Source organism: Xyrauchen texanus, chromosome 31 (assembly GCF_025860055.1).
Source record: "Xyrauchen texanus isolate HMW12.3.18 chromosome 31, RBS_HiC_50CHRs, whole genome shotgun sequence".
In the NCBI taxonomy this organism is placed as follows: domain Eukaryota; kingdom Metazoa; phylum Chordata; class Actinopteri; order Cypriniformes; family Catostomidae; genus Xyrauchen; species Xyrauchen texanus.
Window position 1 is genome coordinate 24,740,823 of NC_068306.1, and position 26,681 is coordinate 24,767,503.

The following is a 26,681-nucleotide window of genomic DNA, read 5'->3' on the forward strand; positions in this document are numbered from 1 at the left end:
GACATCACCCTAAACTAACTAATTTTTAAATGACATTGTGCATAGTATAAATGGTGGCTTCTTTTGCATAGGGTGCTTTATTTCATCCAAGAGAAAAAAAATGTGGCTTCTTTCAAAGTATAAACCAGACTTGATGGCTCCCATTAGCAATGAGGAATGAATCATACTTTAGCTCTGTCGGTACAAGACATGTATATCATAGTGGATAATATTGTTATGAATGAACCTGGCTTGTTATCATCAAGCTGATTTATTTCCGGGAAGATTAGAGAGCAGATTTTCACATTATTCCTCTGTGTCACAGCTCCCCCGACTTTCACGGATACACCGCCGCAGTATGTGGAGGCCAAAGAGGGGGGCAGCATCACTCTGAGCTGCACGGCCTTTGGGAATCCCAAGCCCTCAGTCAGTTGGCTCAGAGAGGGAGACCCCGTACAGGACAGCAACAAGTACAAGGTGAGCAAACACATCTTAGATGTTCTGCAGATCATCCTCCTATATCTGAATCCTAATCTTCAAAATATAACCTGGTCTTAAATCTGGTGCTATAAATGATAAGAATGCTACGTTCTATGATTTTATAGCATTTTAGTTTTTTATGATAAAAAAAAAATGTATATATATATATATATATATATGTGTTTTTACCTTTAGAATTCAAGTCTGTTCCTATAAAGGGATAGTTCACCAAAAAATAAAAATGATGTCATCATTTACTCACCCTCATGTAATTGTTAACCTATATGACTTTCCTTCTTCCATGAAACAAAAAATGTGTTAGGCAGAATGTTTGATATCAGCCACCATTCTATTCATTGTATAAAAAAAGATGCAATGAAAGTGAATGGGAATGTCAGTCCCTCACATTCTGCTGAACATCTGCTGGATTCCACAGAAAAAAAGAAAATCATACAGGTTTGGAACAACATAAGGGAAAATAAATGATGACAGAATTTTCAGTTTGGATTAACTATCACTTTGAGGCTTCTAAATGTAAATTACCTCTGTTAGGATTGTCAAATGTCCCAAAAATCTCCCCATATCAAGCATGCCATTTGGGACAGGGCATATGTCTGCGTATTGTATCGATATGTCCCCTTTAACAAAGAAGATGATATCCATATGTATTATAGCTTGAAGAACACCTTTAACTACCTTAAAAACAGAATAATTTGTCCACAGTAATATTTAATAGTTACAGTAACATGCAACTCTTTTTTGTGATATTTCAACCAATTTGGTGTTTTAAGGCAATGGCTTCATCAGATATGGAAATGAGCACCGGCTCTTAAGCATTAAGAAACGATGTGCAAACTAGGGATGGGCCATACTTATGTGGTATCAAGAATATTGATCCTCACTTGATGCACCAGAAATGCTAAAATACAGTAGCAGACAGACAGCGCTCACCCTTTCAGTCCTTGCACTCGTTCAAAGAGGGAGCAGTATTTTCCTGAGGTAATGACAGAATAACAGCATCTGGTGTTATTCACACCAAGTAATGACAAACCTAGACATGACATGTATTATAATGGGTTTGTGTGACCATTTTTACTGGTTTATTTTTATTCAGGTGTTAAAACATTGATAATGATCTTTAATCTTCTTTAATAAATGATACCCTTATGAAAACTACCCATGGATTAACTGTAGTATTATTATTAATATTAACCATGACTAGTAACCACGACTGTAGTAGCCATGTTTTTTTTGTTTTTTTCAGTAACCAAGGTTTTGATGAAATTATCCATGGTTTTGCTACAGCATTACTGTAGTATCCATATGGTAACTTGGTTTTAGTGATAGTAACCATATAATAATATCTATGGTTAATTTTGTGGTTTTCATTTTTAAAGGGTAAACAAAGAAACCTAATAATTTTATGCTTATTCTTATAAATATATATAAAAATGTAATAATAATTAAGTTACTAATTTTATCCAAAGAACTTGTACAAATTTAATTTATTAGAGGTATCGGTATCAGTATCACCGATACTGGCCTAAAAGTACTTGGTATCGGATCAAAAAGAAAATAAGTGGTATCGCCCATCCCTACGGCAAATCTAAGAGGGTTTCATAACAGAGCACTGTAGATCGGTTCAAGTAGCGTAATTGAGTCATGTCTGTATTGGCGGAGAGAACAGGATGGCGTATAGTGAAGGCATATTTTAGACATGACAGACAAAGACTGTGTTCTTCTATCAGAAGGCAGAGTGTCACACTTCGTTGTCCTGACAGATGGAAAACGCTGCATGCTTTTAGTATAGACTCTGGGAGTAGAAAACATGCCACTTGTGTTCTTTTCAGCTATTATCTACACTCTCATAAGGGAGAGTTGTGTGTGCGTGTCTCTATTGAAGATACTGGCTCTTTTGTCACTGGTCCAGAGATGTATCAGTACAATCAGTGAGCTGTGTCTAACTCTATGTCCCTATGATTTTCTGTCTTTCTATCTCTGTCAGCTCCCTTCTACAGTGATGCCATATCAATATACATCAGAGTTACTACATGGCCAAAAGTATGTGGGCACCCGAACACCACACCCATTTGTGTTTGTTGAACATTTACTTTTAAAACTATGGTCACTAATTGCTGCTATAACATCTTCTTTGGGAAAGCTTTCCAGTAGATATCAGAAATATCTGCACTATAAGCAAGTGACGTGCAGGGGCAGGATAAACACCAAAAAAAAAAATATCATAATCAATCCAATAGACCTGTCATGATAGAGGATGTGAGGGATAGATATGCGACGTCGACTAAATGGCTTATTCTATATAAACGTTTTAATAAAAGTCTTAATATCATAACCTATGCTTTCTGGAGTTTTTGTCAACTGGATGACAAATTTTTGTGTTTGGAAAGCTGATTCACAATTCAATAAGTCATTTTTCTTTTTTTTACAATAGTGAAGCAAAGCATGAGGATATGCGAATACTGTCAACACTGATTGGTGACATTCTGTTTGTGTTGTATTTAAACTTATTCAAACTGTGTGTGGTATTATTAAAATTTTGCATGGCATTTCAGTTTTTTTTACTTATCACCCACAATCTTGTTTAAGCAAGTTCAATCTGCACTGAAATTGCCCTTCATCTTTAGTAAATCAGGTGATATGACTCCAGCCGGGTCTCCTAAGCAACCAAATTGGGCCGGTTGCTAGGGAGGGTAGAGTCAAATGGGGTAACTTCCTCGTGGTCACGATTAGTCTGGTACTCACTTGCGCTCACTCTCAATGGGGCGTGTGGTAAGTTGTGCGTGGATCGAGGAAAGTAGCATGAGCCTCCACAAGTCTCCGCGGTGTCATGCACAATGAGCAACGTGATAAGATGCGTGGATTGACTGTCTCAGAAACGGAGGCAACTGAGACTTGTCCTCTGCCACACGGATTGTGGTGAGTAACTGTGCCACCACAAGGACCTACTAAGTAGTGGGAAATGGGCATTCCAAATTGTGGTGAAAAGGGGATAAATATTATACAAATAGAATAATGCATAAAGAAAAAAGTAAATAAGATGATAAACCATCGCAGAAAAAAAAATACTTTTACCAATTACTCTTTCTAAAACGTTTAATCCATTTCATCGTCCTTAACTTTAAAGAGGTATAGGGCTATAGTGAACTTACTTTCTCAAAAGTTAAGTGTTTAAGATATAGGCATGCATTTAAAGTAAGAATAGTTGATATGTTAACATACTGGAACAATTTTATAAATTCATATGTGTGTAAAAAAAGTATGTTTGCATTCACATATAAGGCATTATGGAAACTGAATGGTCTTTTAAAGACTTTATATTTAATTAAATGAGCCATTGATATAAAATAGAATTTACAACAACATTAGAGCAAAAACAATAATTGGCCATATTACGTTTAAAATGTAAGTTACTTGACATAAACTTCTTTTTTATAGAGCCATTGTATCAAAGCAAGGCATACTGATATTCAGTACAACAGGAACATACTTGCTGGCCTGATATTGCGTAATTGCCGAATCCAGCAGCTACATATGGGCTTTCTTTTCTGGCTAAATATGGACTCTTTTCTCAGAAGCAGGCCACTGATTGTCATTAAAACCACCAAATTAACATGGTGAACCTGAACATCAGACGCTTCCTTAATATAAACCATGTGTTCACTGAAGACTCAGCAAAGAGCTCCCAACATGAATGGATGGCTTTGTTCTCCACCTGAAAAATAGTGTTTGATTTACAAGAGTCTATTGAGAGAAATTCATCTCCTCTCAAACAGCAGAGAAATGGCAATTGAAAGTCTAGTGTTGTTTAAAGAGAAAAGAGGGCATTTTAAGCTCTAGTATCATAATCTGTCTTCACTTGCATTGTAAAGCAATACCAAAAGAGCAGAGAAATTCTTCTAAAAATCTTCATTTGAGTTCAGCAGATGAAAGACACATCTGTGATGGCATAAGGGTGAGTAAATTATGAGAGAATTTTTTTTTTTTGGGTGAACTACTTCTTTAAGTGCAACTCTCTGACTTGAGTTTGGTTGAGATCAATATGGTGAATTATGTCAGATGGCTGCTGAGCCGTCTAATCTAGGAGAAATAGAGAGATAGACAAAGATCCACCATGTAGACAAACAATTACATAAATGTTGACAGTTAAGTGAACAATTTTGGGTCATTCATGACTTCAGAGTGAGAGGGGGACTTTGATTAAAGCTAAATAATAGATCTTCTACATAATAAGGTCAACCCACCCCTCTTCCCCCAGGAGGCTGTTTGTTATGATTTATTAGACACATGTGGGCTCCAGAGGGTTGTGTGTTGTTGTTTGGTCTGCTGTAGCCTGGCTGTGCATCTCCATCTGTGTAATTAAAGTAATTATGGAGTCTGGGATCCTCAGCGGTGGCTTTGACTGCCATTCTTTGTTGAGTAAATCTGCATGCTGCCCATTTGTAGTAAATGTCCTGATTTATACGAGTCATTCACTCAGGTATCGGACTACACAGGTCATGCTCCATGTTTCGCGTTGCTGATTCAATTGAAGTGTTGCAGTGCAGCTGAATGGTAGTGCAGGAAACACTGTCAGAGTATTTTAGCATGGTGCCCCATCTGCATTGGTGGAAGAATGTACTGTACATTTGAGAACCGTCAATGCAATAAGAAGTCATAAAAGTAATTCAGTACCTGCATTTTTTTCCATATGGAACCGGATCAGACAAAGAAAAGATTCTCCGTTCACAAACCAATTGAGCACCACAGCTAAAAATGTCTGGAGCACATGTACTGTACTAACCACTACATCACAGCTTCGACTGATTCTTTTCAGAAGCAATTTTGAAAATGTGCCACTGCCTCAGTTCAGGACAAGAAAGGGTTACCAGACTTTGCAGTTAACAGCAAAAGAAATCATTGCCTCATTGTGTTTGTGAGCCTTCTATGGGGAAGTGCCCCACTCACTCACACCAAAATCCATTTGAGGCTAATCAGTTTACTGATTCTGACCATGGCAATTCCCCTCGGCAGCTAATTTCTATATAGGTAATAGTCATACTAGTGCAGCTATCTACTTGAATGGGGAACAAATAAAACTCCTTGTCCATTACATTTCAATTACATATATCAAATCAGCAATGATATTATACATTTTGCTTCTTCTGGCCAAATCATGCAAATAAAATTATTATTTCAGGCTGGTCCAGTAAATGTGTGTTCTGATGTAATTAGATCTCTTTTAACTTAAATACATTCATATAGCTACATCGATTATACAGATTCATATAGCTACCATATTGAGCATTGCTTATTCTCCAATTAATTTTCCTTTGAGTGTTCTGTCTCCTTATACAGTTTTGGCTCACACATACAAACTGTATATATTTACCTTGCTATTACACTGTCTCTAATGGAGCACTGAATAATTTAACAAAGCCTTTCTCTTCCTCCTCTCAGTGGGTGCATTACTTTAACATGATATATGTCATCTGTCTGTACTCATGCACTTTTTCTTGAAGTACTTCTCACCTGCTCAGCCAGCAGCAGTAAAGTGACCCTTATGTATCATTTACAATCTAGCTCTGACATGGGAAGTAGAAGAGATGCTCTGCTAACTTCCTAATGCCCGCCTGTGTGCTCTGTCTGAGGAGATCAGCAGTACTGCTGATTGAACTTTTAAGACATTTCGAGACCAGTTTTATCCGGTTTCATATTTCTCTTGAGATTAATATTGATGGCAAAGTCCATTTTAAAGTGTGTTTCATTCTGTCAAACTCACTATAGAGGATTGTTCTCTGCCATTTCAATCATACATGAACAGGGTAAAAGTCAGAAGCAAAGAGTGAGTTAACATAAGAGCCATCAGTAATAACATTCATATGCAAAATAGGTTTCAAAGTATCATCATCACAGTTATTTCTAAGATTCTGATAGGTTAACAAAATAAAATATTCTATATCTGCCTTCATGCAAACAATAATAATTAGGGAGCCGCAACATTAATCAAGTTCCTAACATAGGCGTAGCAGACTTATGACACTTTTCCACTGCACGTTACTGTTCGACTCGACTCGAATCGGCTCTGCTCGCTTTCCTTTTATGAGCTTGCTTTTCCACTGCAGTTTAGTGCAAATGAGGTGCCTCAATGTTGGTGGGATTATAGGCTGATCATCATAGTTGCGCTGCCTCTACTGCTGTGACATCATCTTAAACGCAACACAAACATTACTGACCATAAACGATAACCGCTAGCTGTTAGCTATTATCTCATTGTGCTGCATAAAGCAGTTGTTGCATGATGATTTTACACAAGTGTAAATTTGCCTGGTTGTTTTAGAAGCAAGCTTTCCAGTACCCGGTCAACTAAATAAAGTGAAGCTTTCAAGCGGAGAATAGAGTTAACATAACAAAACGTACCATCCTCCATCGTGAACCCCAACAATGCTGTGAGTTCAGGGCACTCTCCCTCCCATTGCTTGCTGGTCTATTGCCATAGATTGCGTCCATTTGGTCGAACCACTTCCACTTTCTTCTGTTTGAACCACTCTGGCTGTTGTGGTCCTTGATGGTTCTGTAGTCACTTTTTAATTTTTTCTTTTCCCTACACTGTTGGTAGGTCCAGTGGTAGCTGTGTGCGGCCAACAACTGAGACACTTCCTGAAATACTTTTTCATTTTGCGTAATTTTTTTCATCGCTAACGAGAGGAACGTCTGTACCTCGTTTATTGATCACGGTGTGGTTTTGCACACTGCCATTTCTTTTTACAATTCGAAAGTCGTGTGAACAAATGATACTGCTATCGCTGTTGCTTACTTTAAAACTAGCGGGTTGATGTCCCATGTCGCAAATCCAGTGACGCTGGTAGTGACGATTCTCTCAGACCAATCAGTGATCTGCAGGGTTTCAACATCACATTTAGTATCAGCTCGGCTCGCTTGGAACCTCGACCGAGGCACTATCCACAGTAGAAAACCCCCCAAAAGTGAGCAGAGTCGAGTCGAGCTGTACCGTGCAGTGGAAAAGCCCCATTATACTGAATGCAGGTGTCATAGGATAGCTATCAGTTGTGAACAGTCCTTTTGTCTGAATATCTCTGAGTTTCCAAATATTTCACTATGGCGGAGCCATATAACTATAAAATATAACTATAAAAAAGTCTATAACTGGATAATTTAGCGAATGTAGCTTGGGAGATATCTCCTGCTCAGTGCTGCAGCCTCATCCATGGCCCTGGTTTTGGAATGCAGGGCATATGTACAGTATTTGTGTGTGTGTATATATACTGTATATCATGTCAACAGTATTGCCCACCCTGAGAGACCTATTGCCCATCTTACATCTTAGAGCTGGAGCGGCCGTGGTGCAAGGCATTACGATATCATATGTGGCTGTTTCGTACAACCTATTTCGTGCTACTGGCCAAATACTGTAGGTTACATATGTAACTGACACTTTATTTTGAAATGGATTGTTACCTTGATGACGTGTTGTGGCTTTTAACACTTTCACTTCAAATATGGCACAATTGTTCTTGTTTAAAGTCCGCATGAAACTGCATTTGCAACCCATTTTACTTCTGTAATGTTATGCACGTTGCTAATGCATCATTAGACACTACACATACAGATATAGCACATATTGAATGCTGAAGTTTAATTTGCTGAAGTTTAAAATCTCAGAACTTTCATCAAACTGCCGTTCAGTCTCTACAAGTATACCTGGCTGCAGCTTGCTGAATGGCCAGGTCCATCTCAGTCTCTGTCGTGTACATGCTGGGACTCTTTCATGGTTTTGCTTTTGACAGTTGTTCATATGATAGTGTGAGTGAGTGTTTTTGGGCGATGTGAGGGGATACCCCACGCGTGGTTCACCACTTGTGGATGAAGTCTCCATTTTCTGTACAGTATATCCACTCATGTGTTTATTATGCCCAGGACATGCGTCACGTGTAAGTACGTTAAGTACACACTGCCAATTTTAGCCACAGGAAGCATAGAAAAACATTAGTGAAGTTTCAGGAATAAAAAAAAAATATATTGCATAATTTTTTTAACATGTTAAACAGAAGTATTAATCGCAGAAATTAATGCAATAAATATTCCAGCCCTTGTTTAGATACATATCTCAAGATCAATTGAGGTTTTAAAAATCTTAATTAAAGTACCCTACTAAGAAGACCAGCTTAACCAGCATGCAATTCCCATGCTTGTTTAGGCTGGTTTGTGGCTGGTGCTGGTTTGGTGCTGGTCTAGATGGTGGACAAGCATAGCCATGCTTTTCACCAGCAAAACCTAGCTGGTGATGCTGGTTGACCAGCATGGTCTTTCTGATGAAGCTGGTAAAGCTAGTTTAAAAGTCTAGTCGGGACACCAGCATCCCATTGTGGGGGACCAGCACCCAAAACACAGCATAAGCTGGTGACCAGCAAATAAATAAAATGTATTATATGACCCCTCATATAAATATAATTCAATATATAATGATGAAATAATTATACATAGTTATCTTTAAATATTTTACAATTTTTATATATATATATATATTTCACAAGTGAATTTGTCAATCAGTTCGAGATTTATTATGAGGACCCGTCAATGAACACCTGTGCCAGACATGCTTGTGTAGCGTCTCGGGTGTGTTTTTAAACTTCAGCAAATTAAACATAACATTTTTAGGTCACTGTGTCAAGTTAAATATAGTTTAATACTTAGAACACATCTTGAGATCCCTTAGTTCGGATTTGCGCTCCATCAAGTGATTTGAATGCAAGAACGTAACGCATGTCTGGGTTGTTCTGCTGCTCAAGGGTGTTTTTCTTCACTGTATAAACTGCGCATTGCCACACAGCTGAAGTTTCACTTACTGCCCTCTGGAGTAAACAGGTGGTACTACAAGCTTGCATTTCTCAGGAATCTTCCATATTACGGTCCGGGGGTATGCGATTAATGGCGTTAATTTTTTGAACGCGTTATTTTTTGTCAAATTAATCGCACTGAATTAACGTGTTAAATCGACAGCCCTAATATATATATATATATATATATATATATATATATATATATATATATATATATATATATATATATATATATATATATATACTGTATTTATTTGCATATGTTTATGATACATTTTGTACAGTATATGCTATATTTGCATACAGTTTGCATATATGTATATACAACATTTATGTGAAATGTAAGTAAATGCATACATATAATGTACATATACTGTATATTGATATATTATTGTTATATTGTTATTTTATGCACTTTTTTATAATAGTATAACAAGTAGCTTATGTTAGTATTTACACTGGGATGCAATAAGTATTTACCACTACTTACATTCTGTCTTTAAAAAAAGGCCAAACTCTCCATGTACCTTATGTCCCAGTTCATCTAATACAAGAAAAATCTCGAGCATAATACAAACTGTTCTGCCATTGGTAAAATGGAAATAACACTTGTGTGGGTGAAGAAAGCTAGCTGTACATTGATCTTGAAGTCTTTGTTGGAGTGGCCTGGTTTGTTTGATCTCTCCTATGCAGTCTCTGACTCCATGTCTTCAGTTCACAGTGCTTTTACTGCAGAGCACTTTTGTTTGTACTGTGTTGCAGACAAATTGTTGCATCTTTATTCTTTACGACTTGTGATGTTTCTGTTTGTGAACTCGTAAATGTGGTACATGTGTGCCAGCGTGAGGAAATTGACGTGTCATGGGACGTTGAACGGGCTGTAGGGTTCCTGAGCACATTATTTTTGCTGCTGTATGTTTAGATTTGAAAAAAAAAAGAAGAAAATGACAGGGTTGAAAAATGAGATATTGTGTAACGAACAAGTTTGTAATGTGACTGCACCACTGTTGACGAAGTAAACTGTTTTTATCAAATCAAGCTGAGCAGTTTAATAAGCAAATGGAGATGATTTATTTTGACTTATAAGAGAACTTGATAAACATTCATTACATTCATAAATTCCCATTTTTAAGTGATTCCTTTCAATATGCAGTAATTATATTTTGGTCTATTTTCCTGCAGGAGAAAGACTACATTTTAAATATGTACACCTGCTAAAGTTTCATTTTGTCAACTTTTAGGAGTTCACTAGCATATAATGTAGATGGCTTCAAAATCAACAACAGGAATTGACAAAAAAAAAAAAGAAAAATCAATTTCATGGGCTCTTTAATGCATATCTCAGTAGGAAATGATGTTTATTTTCTCCGCAGGTGAGTGATGGCAGCCTGATGCTTGTTTCCATCAGCCGTGAGGACAGGGGAGCATACACATGCCGAGCTTACAGCGAGCAGGGAGAGGCCGTCCACACCACACGCCTACTCGTCCAAGGTAGTACCATTCAGTGTGATTTGTATGCATATGTAAAAGTGTTCTGCATTCCTTTAAATCTGCTCACCCTCAATTCTGTCATCAGCCTCATGTTGTTATACCTTCATGTTATAGAAATACCTTTATGACTTTCTTCCTGATCTTTTTACTACTGATATTAATAGTATGGGTCTGTTTATGTCAAAGCGCTGTGCTGTGTTTGAGCAGTTCTCTCTGTGTTTGTGTGAGTAGTCATGCTTACAAATAGGCATGCTGCATGGCACCCATGCTGCAGAGCTAATTGGACTCCATAATGTTGACTATCTGGTGCAGTATAAAGCAGTAATGGGCTCACTGTCAGAGCTCTCTCTAACCATAGAGCAGCCAAAGATGCTTTTTCTGCTCAGATCACTAATCTGCCCGATGTCTCCTGCTATTAACATGCCATATAGCCTTATTGCTGAAATTATTGTTCCAATTTCAAATAGACCAAATATTAATGTGGTGATAAAACAGAAGATTGGTGGTTTCTACTTATTAACATGATTAACACGTTAATGGAAACAATCTGTTAAACCAAGCCAGTGATCCACTCTGCCCTTTGCATTTACATAAAATGTGCATATACAAAGGCTTAGTAAATGATTTGTCTCTGCATATTAAAGGGATAAGTCACCCAAAAATGAAAATTCTCTCATCATTTACACACCCTCATGCCCTCCCAGGTGTGCATGACTTTATTTCTTTTGCAGAACACATCTCAACTCTGTAGGTCCATACAATGCAAGTCAATGGTGGCCAGATCTGTGAAGCTCCAAAAATCACATAAAGGCAGAAAAGTAATCCAACCGACTCTGGTTTAATTAATGTTGTCTGAGGAAAAATGATACTATCGCATATGATACTTTTTTACTGTAAATTATTCTCCTTGCCCAGTAGGTGGTTATATGCACAAATATTGCAAATCAACAAAAACAAAAGAAGAATTTCAAGCCAAGTCGTCATTTTTATTTGTAAGCACTTTTCACAACACACATCGTTTCAAAGCAGCTTTACAGGAAATCATGCATTAAAAAAAAAGTCTTTGAGTGGTCATTGTATAGTTTGATTAAATAAGATTGTAAATTGTGTATAAAAATTCATCTTCTGAAGTCAATAGACTGACATGATGTCTGGCTAGCACCGGCTGTAGTTTGTCATCATCACTCTGCAACACATAGCTGTGGAGTCCGATGCCAAGCAGGAACGAAGCTGGATCTGGCAAGCTCTGGTAACCTCGGGATATGAATACCGAGGTTGAGACATGGAAACAAATAGAATAATATTAGCGTAAATGCCATTCAATTTTATGCAGAGTTATTGATTGTGATAGATGTTTCTGGTTCTGGCATACCTTACTAAAGCAGCCTAATTGTGAGTTCAGCGATAAATTACATTTACATTTACATTTATGCATTTGGCAGACGCTTTTATCCAAAGCGACTTACAGAGCACATATTACAGGGACAATCCCCCCAGAACAACCTGGAGTTAAGTGCCTTGCTCAAGGACACAATGGTGGTGGCTGGGGGTTCGAACCAGCGACCTTCTGATTAACAGCCCTGTGCTTTAGCCACTACGCCACCACCACTCCATAGTTTGTATCCATTAGGTGTATGCCTGGCTAAATATGAATCTACAGTCTAGACTTAAACTGAGTGAGTGTGACTGCATCCCGAACAGTTTAGGACACCCTTAGGACTATTCCATAGTTTAGGTGCTTTTTGTGGGTTTTGATATTCTTGTAATTACTAAAAAGCCAGAATTTTGTGATCGCAATGAATGTGAGGGAATATAGCATAACAGAATGTCACTTAAGAACTGTGGAGCTAGACCATGCAAAGCTTTGTATGTAGTTAACAGAATTTTAAAATTATTATGAAATTGAACAGGTAGCCAATGTAATGACGTTAAAATTAGGCTAATATGATCATATTTCTTGGTTGTAGTCAGCACTCTGGGAACTGCATTTTGAACCAAATATAGTTTATTTATTGAACTTGCTGGACATCCTCCCAGTAATGCATTTTAATAATCTAGTCTTGAGGTCATGAACTACAAACATTGGAAATTTTATTTTCAAAGGACAGATTGGTATCAAATATAACACCTTCGCTGTAGAAGACATAAAAGTATTTCCATCGAGAGTCAAATGATATTTTAGCGGCTTATTTTTAGAGGTTGGTGGTCCAATAATTAGAACTTCTGTTTTGTCAGAATTGAGTAGAAGGAAATTTCTGGACATCCAATCTTTGATTTAATTGATAAACTCTGCTAATTTGGAGGATTGTGAATTTTCATTGGGTTTAGAATGTGAAAGTGAAAGTGGAGATTTACAGTAAAAAATTACTTAAATATCAATCTGTTTTCACCCACACCTATCATATAGCTTCTGAAAACATGAATTTAACCACTGGAGTTGTATGCATTATTTTTATTACTTTCAGGAGCTTCAAAGTTTTGGCCACCATTCACTTGCATTGTATGGACCTACAGAGCTGAGATATTCTTCTAAAAATCTTTGTTTGTGTTCTGCCGAAGTGAGAAAGTCATGAGGTCAGTGTATGGCATGAGGGTGAGTAAATGATGAGAGCATTTTAAATTTTGGGTGAATTAAACCTTTAAGCTGTAATGAGAGAAAGTATGTTAACATCTAAAAATTATATGAATCAGCTTTAAACTGTTCTGTTTTGCAATTCGATTTGGTGATGCTAGTGGTGACACTCACCTTTTAAAAGAACCATTTGTTTTGAGCCAGAATGCCTCCTGCTCCTAGGAGGTTTATTTTAGGAGAATTTTAAAAGCTATAGGTGTCAACACATCTATACCATAAATAAAGGTTTAGGAGCCATGTTTGAGACCTTCATGGCTGTCCAGTGGGCATGTGTGATATGGAATAGGACGGGGAGCATCTGTAGTGTCCATGCCTTCACAGTGAGCTCTCTGCAGGTTTTACCAATAGAATATTTCTCTCTTTGTACTTTCACTGCCAACTGATGTAGTGCCCGCAGAGGAGGGTACAGTTAGATCTGTGAATAGGCAACTGCAGATCTTCTCAATACCTCCCATTCCCACTGGGCAGAATTCTCATCATCACAGCCAATGATATTCAAATGAGATGCCTGCTCCAAATCTAGACCGCAAGGTACTTCTGCGTGGCACCTGCATTAACTTGTTTAAACTGGGCTAATGTGCTGGAGATTTGTTCATGCACAGGAAACATGTAGGTGTATTGTGCTAATGTGTGCTAGTGTGGAGGAGTACAACAAGTCTTGAGTACAACAAGAAGTTACAATTAAAAACTACATCTCGGTCATGTACACACTGCAGCTAAATACAGTTGTCACTCCTGTATCCACATGAAAAAGTGGTGGTGGTGTAGTGGTCTAAAGCACATAACTGGTAATCAGAAGGTCGCTGGTTCGACCCCCACAGCCACCACCATTGTGGCCTTGAGCAAGACACTTAACTCCAGGTTGCTCCGGGGGGATTGTCCCTGTAATAAGGGCTCTGTAAGTCGCTTTGGATAAAAGCATCTGCCAAATGCATAGATATAAATGAAAAACCTGGAAATATCAGGGAATATTAAAACTGTGATTTCCAGGCCTGTATAAACTTTTGACAATTGATAAAATCTCAAATGTTTTGGAAAATGTATGTAAGTTTCTATAGTGAACGCAGTATATATACAGTATTGTATATTTAGTTTTTCTGTGCTAATATATACATAATGTATTTCATGAGCTAGAAATTTCTCTTGAGTAGAGTACAGCACTGAAATACTACAAACTCATCACTTTCAATACACATGGGGACCAGGTTTTGGACTATTGCTACTCTCCCCTTCGAGGATGGCTACAAATCCCTCCCCCGCCCACCATTTGGCAAATTGGACCACTCTTCCGTTCTCCTTCTGCCTGCTTACAGGCAGAAACTGAAACAGGAAGCACCCGCCCTCAGAACGATCCAGTGCTGGTCGGACCAATCAGATTCTATGCTACAAGACTGTTTTGATCACGTGGACTGGTAGATGTTCCGGTCCACCTCTGATGACGAAACCGAGGTCTACGCTTATAGCGTAACTTGTTTCATCAGGAAGTGCATAGAGGAAGTTGTACCAACCAAAACAATACGGATCTACCCCAAACAGAAACCATGGATTAATAGCGATGTTTGTGCGTGGACCTCCACTTTAATTTCTAGGAATGCAGAGGAGGATAAACAAGCCAGTTATGCCCTCCACAAAACTATCAGAGTATCCAAACACCGGTACAAGGACAAGATTGGATTGAAGGACAGTTCAACACCACGACTCTAGAAAAATGTGGCAGGGAATTAATATCATCACAGACTTAAAAGGGAATAAAAACTCTGCCGTGAACATCACTGCCTCCCTCCCAGATGAGCTAAATACTTTTTATTCTCGTTTTGAGGGAAATAACACTGCCCTCGCAGAGAGAGCTCTCGCGGTCGAAGCTACAGAAGTTAGTTCACTCTCCGTCTCTGTAGCGGATGTAACACAATCCTTCCGATGGGTGAATATCCGTAAAGCTGTGGGTCCAGACGGCATTCCGGGCCACGTCATCAGAGCGTGCGCGAACAAACTGGCTGGTGTTTTTACAGATATTTTCAACCTTTCCCTCTCTTTGCCTGTAGTCCCAAGATGTGTTAAAATGTCCACCATTGTGCCTGTACCAAAGCAATCCAAAATCACTTGATTAAATGACTGGTGTCCTGTTGCTCTGACCCCCATCATCACCAAATGCTTTAAGAGACTAATCAGAGATTACATCTGCTCTGTGCTGCCTACCTCACTGGACCCACTGCAGTTTGCTTACCACAACAACCACTCCACTGATGATGCCATTGCATCTACACTACACACTGCTCACTCCCACCTGGAAAAAAGGAACATATTTGTGAGAATACTGTTTGTAGACTACAGCTCAGCATTCAACCCCATAGTGCCCTCCAAGCTTGATGTGAAACTCCGGGCTCTGGGCTTAAACAGCTTGCTGTGAAGTTGGATCCTGGACTTCCTGTCAGGCAGACACCAGCAACATCTCCTCATCACTGATGCTCAACACTGGAGACCCACAGGTCTGTGTCCTCAGCCCACTCCTGTATTCCCTGTACACACATGACTGTGTGGCAACACATAGCTCCAATGCCATCATTATGTTTGCTGACAATAAGATGTGGTAGGTCTGATCACTGACAATGATGAAACAGCCTACAGAGAGGAAGTGCACACGCTGACATGCTAGTGTCAGGAACACAGCCTCTCCCTCAACATCAGCAAGACCAAGGAGCTTGTGGTGGATTTCAGGAGAAAATTGGGGAACTCACATGGTCCGTCCACACTGATGCCATTGTGAAGAAGGCTCACCAGCGCCTCATCTTCCTGAGATTACTTCCAGAGACTTCCTGAGGAAGTTTGTAATGAATCGCCACATCCTCACACAGTTCTACACCAGTATGGTAAGAGCATCCTGACTGGCTGCATCACTGCCTGGTATGGCAACAGCACCGCCCACAACTGCAAAGCCCTGCAATGGGTGGTGCGAACCGCCAGACACATCATAGGAGGTGAGCTTCCCTCCCTCCAAGACATATATATCAGGCGGTGTGTGAAAAAAGCTCAGAGGATTATCGGCGACATCAAGCCATGGGCTACTCTCACTGCTACCATCAGGCAGGCGGTATTGCAGCATCAGGTCCCACACCAGCTGACTCCATGACAGCTTCTTCCCCCAAGCAATCAGACTTTTGTACTCTTGATCTCTCATGATCAAAATTGGTAAATTGGTACATTTCTGATCACTGTCATGAATGCTATGTTGCTCAAATCTGCACCCAAGACTTTCACCCACTGTTGTAGTTATGTATATGGTGAGTGACAATAAAGGGATTTGATTTAATTATGATTTGATTTGACTGAGTGAAGTTTGCTTGCAAATCATAGTGATATCTAACTTGTCATTAAAGGGATAGTTCAACCAAAAATTAAAATTATGCCAGTATTTACTCATACACATAATACTCCAGGTGTGTATGACTTTCTTTCTTCACCAGAACACATTTGAAGAAAAATGAAAATATCTTTGCTCACTAGGTCCTTAAAATGCAAGTGAATGGATATTTTTCTTGTGAAGCTCCATAAATCACAGACAGTCAGCATAAACATCATCCATACAACTCCAGCGGTTAAATGAATGTCTTCTAAAGTGACACAATCACTTTTGGTGTGAAAAATATCAATAATTAAGAACAACAAGCATATATCTCTGATGAGCTTTGAAATTCAAGAAAAACACTTTCTTTGTACTGCAATTCAATGATACAGAGAACTACATTAAATACTCTTGAAAATATACAACCGACAATTTATACACATTTAATATTGATATACAATAATATTAATATTGATAACTCTATGAGGATGGCTTGAGAACCACATGCGGCCAAAGTGTTGACTAGTGCTGGTCTCAATGATTAATTTGCAAATACAGTAGATCTGAATCACAGTTCCCCGTCTGTCGCTCACTTCGACGTTGTGTCGAAGAGGCGACACTAGGGGTCTCTCTTGAGTGCCGAATATACCTCTGAAAAAACTTTTTCTATGAAGAAAGTCCAATGAGAAGTTGCCGGACAGAATTTGCATATCCCGCCCCCGGACATAGGGGTATAAAGGCGGGGAAATGCGTCTGTTTCGTTCAGAATTGTTTTCCGGAGCCGATGGTAGTGTATGTAGTAGCGAGCTGTGAGTCACACACCTGTTCCTCTACCTCTGAGCGATACTGCTGTTGGATCTACGGCGCACTTTAGCGGCTTTCTCCTTCTCTGCATGGCAGTGCAGTTTTCCCCTGGGCACTTTCGACAGCGCAAAACTTAAAAGAGTTATAAAAGAGTGATTTTCTCTAAAAGAGTAATTCCCTCTAAAAGAGCAATACACAGCGGCATTGAACGTCCCAAAAACTTTAAACTCTTGCTATTCGTAATTCGCAATTTTAGCCATTGTAATTTCAGGATTCACTCCTTGTGTATTCCATACACAAACAAAACGATTATTTAGGGAGTTCTCTCCTGTTTTTAAAACTTTGCAGTATGGACATGGCCTCTATGAACTCTCGAACACCTAGTCTAATATATAGTACTGCGACGATGCATACATTTTTATAGAGAGCCTAAACTTCTTTTTAGAGAAATTCTGTTTTTAAAATTGTTTGCAAATATTTAAAACATTTGGCTGCTGCATCAGATTTTGTGTGAGAAGGGCACGGTCTCTGATTCTGCACACTTTCTAAAGACTTGTTATCTTGATTCAGCTTGTTTTGTGTGAACAGCACAGTAAATAAGGTATATTGACTGGATACAATATGCAGTCATTTCATGTATATATTTGTGCTTTGTGACTGATGTCCCTAATAGATTGGCACGATCTTACAGCTGTTGTTATCAATACAGAATATTAATTCAAAAATGCTCCGCATTAGAATTTAAAAGCAAATGATTAGGAGCAATTCCATTTCATCTTTAATCATTCAATGCTTACCAAGATTGCTATATGCTCTAATAAGACATGACACAAACCTATATACAATGCTGATTTATTTTATGTCTCTTTTCTATTTCAGGACCCCCATTTATTGTTTCGCCACCAGAGAACATAACCGTAAACATATCCCAGGATGCATTCTTCACTTGTCAGGCTGAGGCGTATCCTGGCAACCTAACGTACACCTGGTTCTGGGAGGAAGATAACGTCTTCTTCAAGAAGTAAAGTTATGATCGGGTTCATTACTGTACCATACCCCCCACTGTCTGAGTCCTGTGTCCTTGTGGAGTTTGTCACAGTCCATGTAGTTTCGTCATCACCATTCAGGCTTCAGTGAGTTTGACATTAGGGACTATTTGTCATACTGTTTTAGGTTTTGCTCAACATTTTTGTAAACCTTTAATGTTTTGACAAACATCTGGTTGTTTGTGTTGTGAAATGTATGTACAGTACATTTGACAACATGTAGTCTACATGATTGCACAGTTTCATTGTAGTTGGCCACAATTATCTTGAATGAAGGGCAGATTTTACTGGAGTGAAAAGGTTTTAGAACTTAAATGTTGTTAATTATATCTAGTTAAAAGTTAACTTAATTTCAAGTTCAGTATGGCAGTTTGTTGTGTGTTTACGTTGTGTGCATGTGTCATTGTGTTATTACATTTATTTGGAGCTCACACACCGTATGTGTGTCTTTGTATCCCTGTATGCATATCTGCACCATGTGACCATTTTTAAAACTGTGATTTTGACGCTTGGAAAAGTAATTGAAGTTAAAGGGATTGTTAAACCAAAAATGAAAATTCTGTCATTATTTACTCACACTTGTGTAATTCCAGAACCATATGACTTTCTTTCTTCTATGAAACACAAAAGGAAATAATTTATTGAATGTCCCATTGGCTGAATTCAATAAAATGGCAGTTCATTATTGGCCTTAAAATGAAACCCGAGACAATGTGTCCTGACCCTATCAGGCCCAAACGGTACCATCAGATATTAAGCCTGAACTAGCTAGTATTGTTGCAATAGGCTGTATTGTATGTAAGCATCATAGGCAACATTCGTAACAGTATTATAACAGTAAACATGCACAGTTTTAACATGGCATGGCAGCCCCTCAGCACACTAGAGCAGAAGGGGAAAAAACATTGGCTTACCGTTTATTAATCACCTAAACTTTGCGTGGTGAAAAACAAATCTGGAATAATTGGAAACAATGTAACAGATAAATATATGCAGACTGAATATTTCAGTTCAGAACATTGAATCTTTGTGACTTCTGTGCTAAAATCAAGCTAGACACAGTGCAATGAATGAAACAGAACACTTGTGTCTTGGCATGTGTTTCTTAAACTTACTGAAGAAACTGCGAGATGCATTGCAACAGTCAAAGGCGGTCGTCCAGGCATATGTTTACAAAGGAAAACAATAGAAAAACAGAGAACGTTCGGTATGAATGGCCCTTAACTCCACTGTTCGCGCATGTCTTTGAGTGAGAGCGCATGCATGGCAAAACTATACCAGGTAGGCCTGGTTATTTTTTCATTTATTACAAACTCAAATCTGAAACCGAATTCATACTTGAAATCTGACCCGAAACCCAGCAGTTTCTTCGGGTTGCAGAAACCTGTACAGTACATTGTGACTCACTTTAATACTTAAATGTTAACAATAAATGTTATTCACTTTCAAATCATTAATAAAGTCCATAAACAGCAAAGAAATTAAATATTAGATTTCAGCACAGTTTGTGGACTTAATTTATGATTTGATAGTGAATAATGACTTGAATTACATTCTGATCATCATAAAATTACAGAAAACCTTCAGAAGAATTATAAATAATGCACAAATTTCATGGACTACTTTTATGACATGTGACTCTTAATATGTACTGCCATTGTAATGAATATAGCAAACAGGGCATTCATAAAAATAGTTTCCTATTGTGTTCCTCAGAAGAAGGCCTGGTTTGGAATGACAGAAGATTGAGTAAATGATGACAGAATTTTCATTTTTGGGTGAACTATGCTTTTGACTAAATCCTTAACAATCACAGAAGAGTCATACATTTCTATAGTGACTAAGTTTTTTGTAGTTATGCTCAGCTCAAGCATATTTTATTGGCTAGAAATTGCTTTTTGTGAGTGCAATCTCAATAGAATTATTTGGGGGAAAAATCATTATCCAGTAATCAAGGAAAAAAAAAAAATTATGTTAATGTTGTGAATTAGTTAATAGTGCAATATAATTATGTGAGAGTTGATTAATGGATTGAACTTCAGTAAAATCTGTTGCTCAGAAGAACACAAAATACTTGCCTATAGTTATATAACCTATAGGATAGGAAAGGGCACAAGTAATTAAGGAATAATCCACAGGTGTGCATTGAACAATTTTAATGCACTATGTGGGTGGTGGATGCGAGTAACCATCCTACGTAAAGCAGAGGTGGTGGCCTCCTCGAAGTGCGTCTGTAGTGCACACCTAGCCATGGATTATCCTGCTTATATCATGGTCACTTGCCAGCATTGATTAGTTATAGATGGCATTGATATTTACAGCACAAATTTTAACTGGAAGGAAAAAAACAACTGTTAACTTCATGTATGGGTCGTTAGATCTATAGTTCTGTCAGTTCTAAATCAGACACAGTGAGATAAATTAGTGCAATAATGTCACGATTATGTCAATGAATTAAATAAAAAGCTGTATGAATACTCAATCCAATAATAAAAATAGCCACCTAATGTAGAAGAGTTAAAATAATAACTTTAATAATTATTTTATTTTTATAGCACCTTTTAGCTCATTAGCACATAGTACTTTAAAAAAGTACAATCAAAACACACTTAGTAAAACAAGCACAAAGTGCTTCACACAATCTAAAATCAAAACACACTCAGTAAAACACAAGAAAAAATAAATCACAAAGTAGTAAAAGCAAGTCGATACAAAGAGTTTTTAAACAAGACCTAAAAATAGACATAGATTCAGCAGATCTAATCTCCCAGGCCAGGCTGTTCCATAACTGTGGGGCCTTCATTACAAAAGCTCTATCACCTTTAGCTTTATATCTGGATCTTGGAACAGCCAGCAGTTCACAACAAGAAGATTGTGGTCTAAATGTTTCGTAAGGTCTTAAAAGTTCTGCTAAATAATCTGGTGCCAAACAATGTAATGCCTTATAAATAATTAATAAAATCTTAAAATAAACCCTAAAATTAATTGGTCACTAATGCCAAGAAATTAAGCTGGAGTTAAATGATTTAATGACCTAGTTAGTGTCACAAGTCTGGCTGTAGCATTTTGCACTGATTGTAGCCGTGCTAAAGTGCATTGATTTAGTGTTGAAAAGGGAAGATTAAATAACAGCATGAATAAGCTTCTCTGTATCCCTAAAACTCAAAGCATGTCTTACTTTGGAAATCTTCCTTAACTTATAAAAACAAGACTGAACTAACTTCCTAACATGATATTCAAAATTTAAATACCTCATGTGACAACCCATGTGGTGTATTGGCCACATATCACCTCCCCCTAGTCTGGGCAGGATGTGGTCTCCGCAGGGTCTTTTCCCCCTGAAAGAATAGGATCGGGAAAGATCGCCTTCCCCGACGCATTTCATAGCGTTAAGATAGCCCCAGCTGCTTTACGCTCTATGCGAGAAACATAAAGAGAGAAAAGGCCATGGCTTGCACAGCTTGTTCCCATGATGTTCATGTAGCGCCTGTTCCCCCCTTAGGGGTGCTGGGAACCTAAGGTCTGTATATTACACCTTTTTCTGGGGGCATTGGAGAGGGTTACGTGCAGCCGATACAGTTGCTTCTAGCACGCAGCAGCCTGCTTGCACCCGTGTCAGCAGTTCACATAACACGGTCTAGTGCATGGCGCTTTGAAATGGGACCCCTTGTGTCACTACATTCGACACAACGTCGAGTGAGTGACAGAAGGGGGACCTACATTCGACACAACGTCGAGTGAGTGACAGAAGGGGAACCTCATGGTTACTGTTGTAACCTTGGTTCCCTGATGGAGGGAACGAGACATTGTGTCCCCTTTGCCACGACACTAGACCAACCACTGTGATTGGCTGTACCTTATTCTCAGCTCCTCAGTGCACAAACCTGACCACACGCCCGCTTCCCTTTATACCGCTATGTCCGGGGGCAGGATTCTGTCTGCCAATTTCTCATTGGCCTTTTCTCAAGTTCAGAGGTACGCAAGGCTCTCAGGGATATCCCTTTTGTCACTACTTTCGACACAAAGTCTCATTCCCTCCATCAGGGAATGGAGGTTACAGTATCCTTCACAACCTGCAGCAGTTGCTTAACTACTGCTTTCTCGATTATTTTAAAGCTGAAAGGTAATTTTGAGATGGGTCTATAGTTATTTGCAAGCAAAGAATCTAATGAGGGCTTCTTCAGAAGTGGTTGAACTATCACAGTCTTTAACTTATCAGGTACACATCCTGACATAAGCAAGTTATTTACTATAGACAACAAAGTAGGGCCCAATAACTTCCTTGAATCGGAACACCATCTGTATGGCTACTAGACTGTTTCAACTGATGTACAATTTTATAAATATCCTGCTCTGAAATAATCAAAATCAAAATCTCCCTACTACCCAATTTGTCCTCACGTGGTAACAGAGGAATAACTGATGCTCATATTTTATGTAAACGTGTTAAAATCTATAGGAGAAAAAGTAGCATTAGACACAGGATTGATACGATTATTAATTGTATTGAATAATAACTTTGTATTATTGCAGTTAGTAGTTATTAATTAATTAAAATATGCAGTTCTAGCAGCGTTTCTCTGCAGTTAATATAATGTCAAAAAGAATGTGTGAAGTGGACCAAGGAAGGGACGGAAACAGATGTCAGCTTAAGGGGTAAGCTTTATTATTAGTTTACAACTATTCTGTGCTTCGTGTCAGGCTCTCTCCCCATGCTCTGTGGCTGCTGGCTTTTTATCCGCTCTCCTCATGCTACTGCAATTAGAGACAGGTGTTAGACATAATTTAGCTCAGGTGTGGGCGCCCTTACTGCTTTTCTCTCCTGGACGGGCGCTTGACCACGCCCCCGCTGCCACATACCCCCACCGCCCGACTCAGGCCGGGGCGTCATCCGGCCTGCATACCACTCCCCCCCCATTTCTGGAGAGGAAGTCAGCGGCAGCCATCTGCACCCCCGGACTGTGGACCACCTTGAACTTAAAAGGCTGGAGGGCCAGATACCAACGGGTGATCCGGGCGTTAGTATCTTTCATGCGGTGGAGCCACTGCAGTGGGGCATGATCCGAGCAGAGGGTGAAGGCCCACCCCAGCAGGTAGTATCGGAGGGTGAGGACCGCCCACTTGATGGCCAGACACTCCTTCTCCATGGTGCTGTACTTAGTCTCCCTTAAGGAGAGCTTCCGGCTAATGTACAGCACCGGGCGCTCCTCTCCCTCCACCACCTGCGAGAGTACGGCCCCCAGCCCTCTGTCTGAAGCGTCCGTCTGCAAAACAAAAGGGAGAGAGAAGTCAGGTGCATGCAAAAGCGGCCCCCCACAAAGTGCAGCTTTAATCTGTGTAAACGCCTGTTGGCACTGCTCTGACCATTGGACCGGATCTGGAGCCCCCATTTTAGTGAGGTCAGTCAGCGGGCTGGTGACGTCCGAATAATTAGGCACAAATCTTCTGTAATAGCCAGCCAGCCCCGGGAACTGCCTCACCCCCTTTTTGGTCTTAGGTCTAGGGCAAGTCGCAATCGCCGCGGTCTTATCAATTTGGGGAGGCACCTGGCCATGACCCAAGTGGAACCCCAGATACCGTACCTCCACACGCCCAATCGCGCACTTCTTAGGGTTTGCTGTGAGCCCTGCCCGCCGCAGCGATCTCAGGACGGCCCTTAGATGTTGCATGTGCCGCTGCCAATCATTGCTATAAATGATAATATCATCTAAATAGGCAGCGGTGTACGCGGTGTGCGGTCTGAGGATCCGATCCATGAGTCGCTGAAACGTGGCCGGGGCCCCAAACAAACCTAAAGGAAGTGTCACAAATTGGTGTAATCCAAACGGCGTAGTGAAGGCTGTTTTCTCACGGGATATTGGTGTCAAGGGGATCTGCCAATAACCCTTTGTTAAATCCAAGGTCGAATAAAATCGAGCAGTACCTAACCGATCGAGCAGTTCATCAACACGGGGCATTGGGTACGCGTCAAATTTAGACACCGCGTTGACTTTTCTATAATCCACACAGAATCGAACAGACCCATCACTCTTGGGAACAAGAACAACCGGGCTGGACCAATCACTGTGGGATTCCTCTATTACGCCCATATCAAGCATTGCATCTAATTCCTCCCGTACTATTTTCTTTTTATGTTCGGGTAAGCGATAGGGGCGGCAACGCACCACCGCGCCCGGCTCGGTCTCGATGTGGTGCTGTATGATGTCTGTACGGCCCGGTAGAGGGGAAAACACATCCGCAAATTCCTTTTGTAATCCAGAAACCTCTGTGAGTTGCCGCGGTGAGAGTTGGTCTCCACAAGTAACCGGAGTGTTAAGATTGTAGTTTTTGTTTACCTCCGGTCCGAGCTCCACACTCTCCGGAACTACCGTGGCCAACGTCACAGAGGCCGCCTCCTCTCTCCATAATTTCAGGAGGTTGAGGTGATAAATTTGACGTGCGCCCCCTCTATCGGTACGTTTAACTTCAAAATCGAGATCCCCTACCCGTCGTGTGACCTCAAAGGGTCCTTGCCACTTGGCGAGTAATTTAGAGCTCGATGTTGGGAATAATACGAGTGCCTTATCTCCCGGTGCAAATTCCCGTAGCCGAGCACCCCTGTCATACAGCCGGCGTTGGCGTTCTTGAGCTTGGAGCAAATTCTCCTGTGTTAGTCGCCCCAGTGTGTGGAGTTTTGCTCTAAGATCGAGAACGAACTGAATTTCATTTTTGCTATTAGAAGGTCCTCCTCCCACGCTCGCGGATGACGTCAAGGACACCGCGGGCGTCGCCCGTACAGTAGCTCAAACGGGGAGAACCCTGTGGAGGCTTGTGGGACCTCTCGTACCGCAAACAACAGGGGTCTAGCCACTTATCCCAATTTCTAGCATCATCGTGTACGAATTTACGAATCATGTTCTTGAGCGTTTTATTAAATCGCTCCACTAGGCCATCAGTCTGTGGGTGGTAAACGCTAGTGCGAATCGATTTAATGCCCAAGAGCTCGTAAAGTTCGCAAAGTGTTCGTGAAATAAAAGTCGTGCCTTGATCGGTGAGGATTTCTTTCGGAATCCCCACCCGGGAGATTATCTTGAAGAGTGCCCCTGCAACACTACGTGCTGAGATGTTGCTCAGAGGCACTGCTTCCGGATATCACGTCGCGTAATCCACTAGGACTAACACGAAGGGATGTCCGCGTGCTGACCGTTCTAATGGCCCGACGAGGTCCATCCCAATTCTTTCGAAGGGGACCTCGATTAATGGTAGAGGGCGCAATGGCGCTTTTGGGGTGGCCGGTGGGTTTACCAGCTGACATTCACGGCACGCCGCACACCACCTGCGGACGTCACCGCCAATGCCCGGCCAATAGAAACGGGCTATTGGACGGAGAAGTGTTTTCCGTTCCCCTAGGTGACCGGCCATAGGATTATAGTGAGCCGCCTGGAAGACCATTTCCCGGCGGCTCCGTGGAACCAACAATTGCGTTACTTCCTCCTTTGTTTGAGCGTCCTGCGTCACTCTATATAACCGATCTCTAATCATGGCAAAATATGGGTATGAAATGGCGATGCCCGGCCGGAGCTGTTGACCATCAATTACTCTCACTTGGTCAAGAGCATGTTTGAGGGATTCGTCCCGCGACTGCTCCAGAGGAAAGTCCCCCTTAGGGAATTCCCTGAGAGGAGGGGCGGCCACCTCGCCCCTTCCCTCATCATTCAGAGCAGCCGAGGACGGCCCCGGCTCCGCCTCCCCTGCCAAAGCATCGCACACCGCACACCTCTTTATGCAGGACCCATCCGCACAAATACCCTCTAAAATATCTTTCAAATTCGGCCAATCGTTACCCAAGATTAGCGGATGGGTGAGGCGGGGACTAACCGCTGCCTCCACACTATGGTTTTTTTCTCCTGAATTTAATCGCCAAGGTCACCATGGGATACTTGTGAACATCCCCATGCACACACCTCACCCTCACCAGTTTAGCCACACCCAAAGCCCCGGGTTGAACCAAGCGTTGGTGGATGGTGGTCTGGTTACAGCCGGTATCCAACAATGCTTGGTATGTACCCCCC

The 26,681-nt window shown here is 40.3% G+C and overlaps 1 protein-coding gene across 1 annotated transcript in view; it reads left to right on the forward strand.

Moving 5' to 3' along the window:
• The window catches only part of LOC127625230 (protein turtle homolog B-like), a 175,384-nt gene that overhangs the window by 93,178 nt on the left and 55,525 nt on the right, over positions 1 to 26,681 (forward strand). Inside the window, exons 4-6 of the mRNA XM_052100389.1 lie at positions 305 to 456; positions 10,691 to 10,808; positions 18,464 to 18,605. Coding sequence (XP_051956349.1) covers positions 305 to 456; positions 10,691 to 10,808; positions 18,464 to 18,605 — 412 coding nt within the window. The remainder of the gene's footprint in view (positions 1 to 304; positions 457 to 10,690; positions 10,809 to 18,463; positions 18,606 to 26,681) is intronic.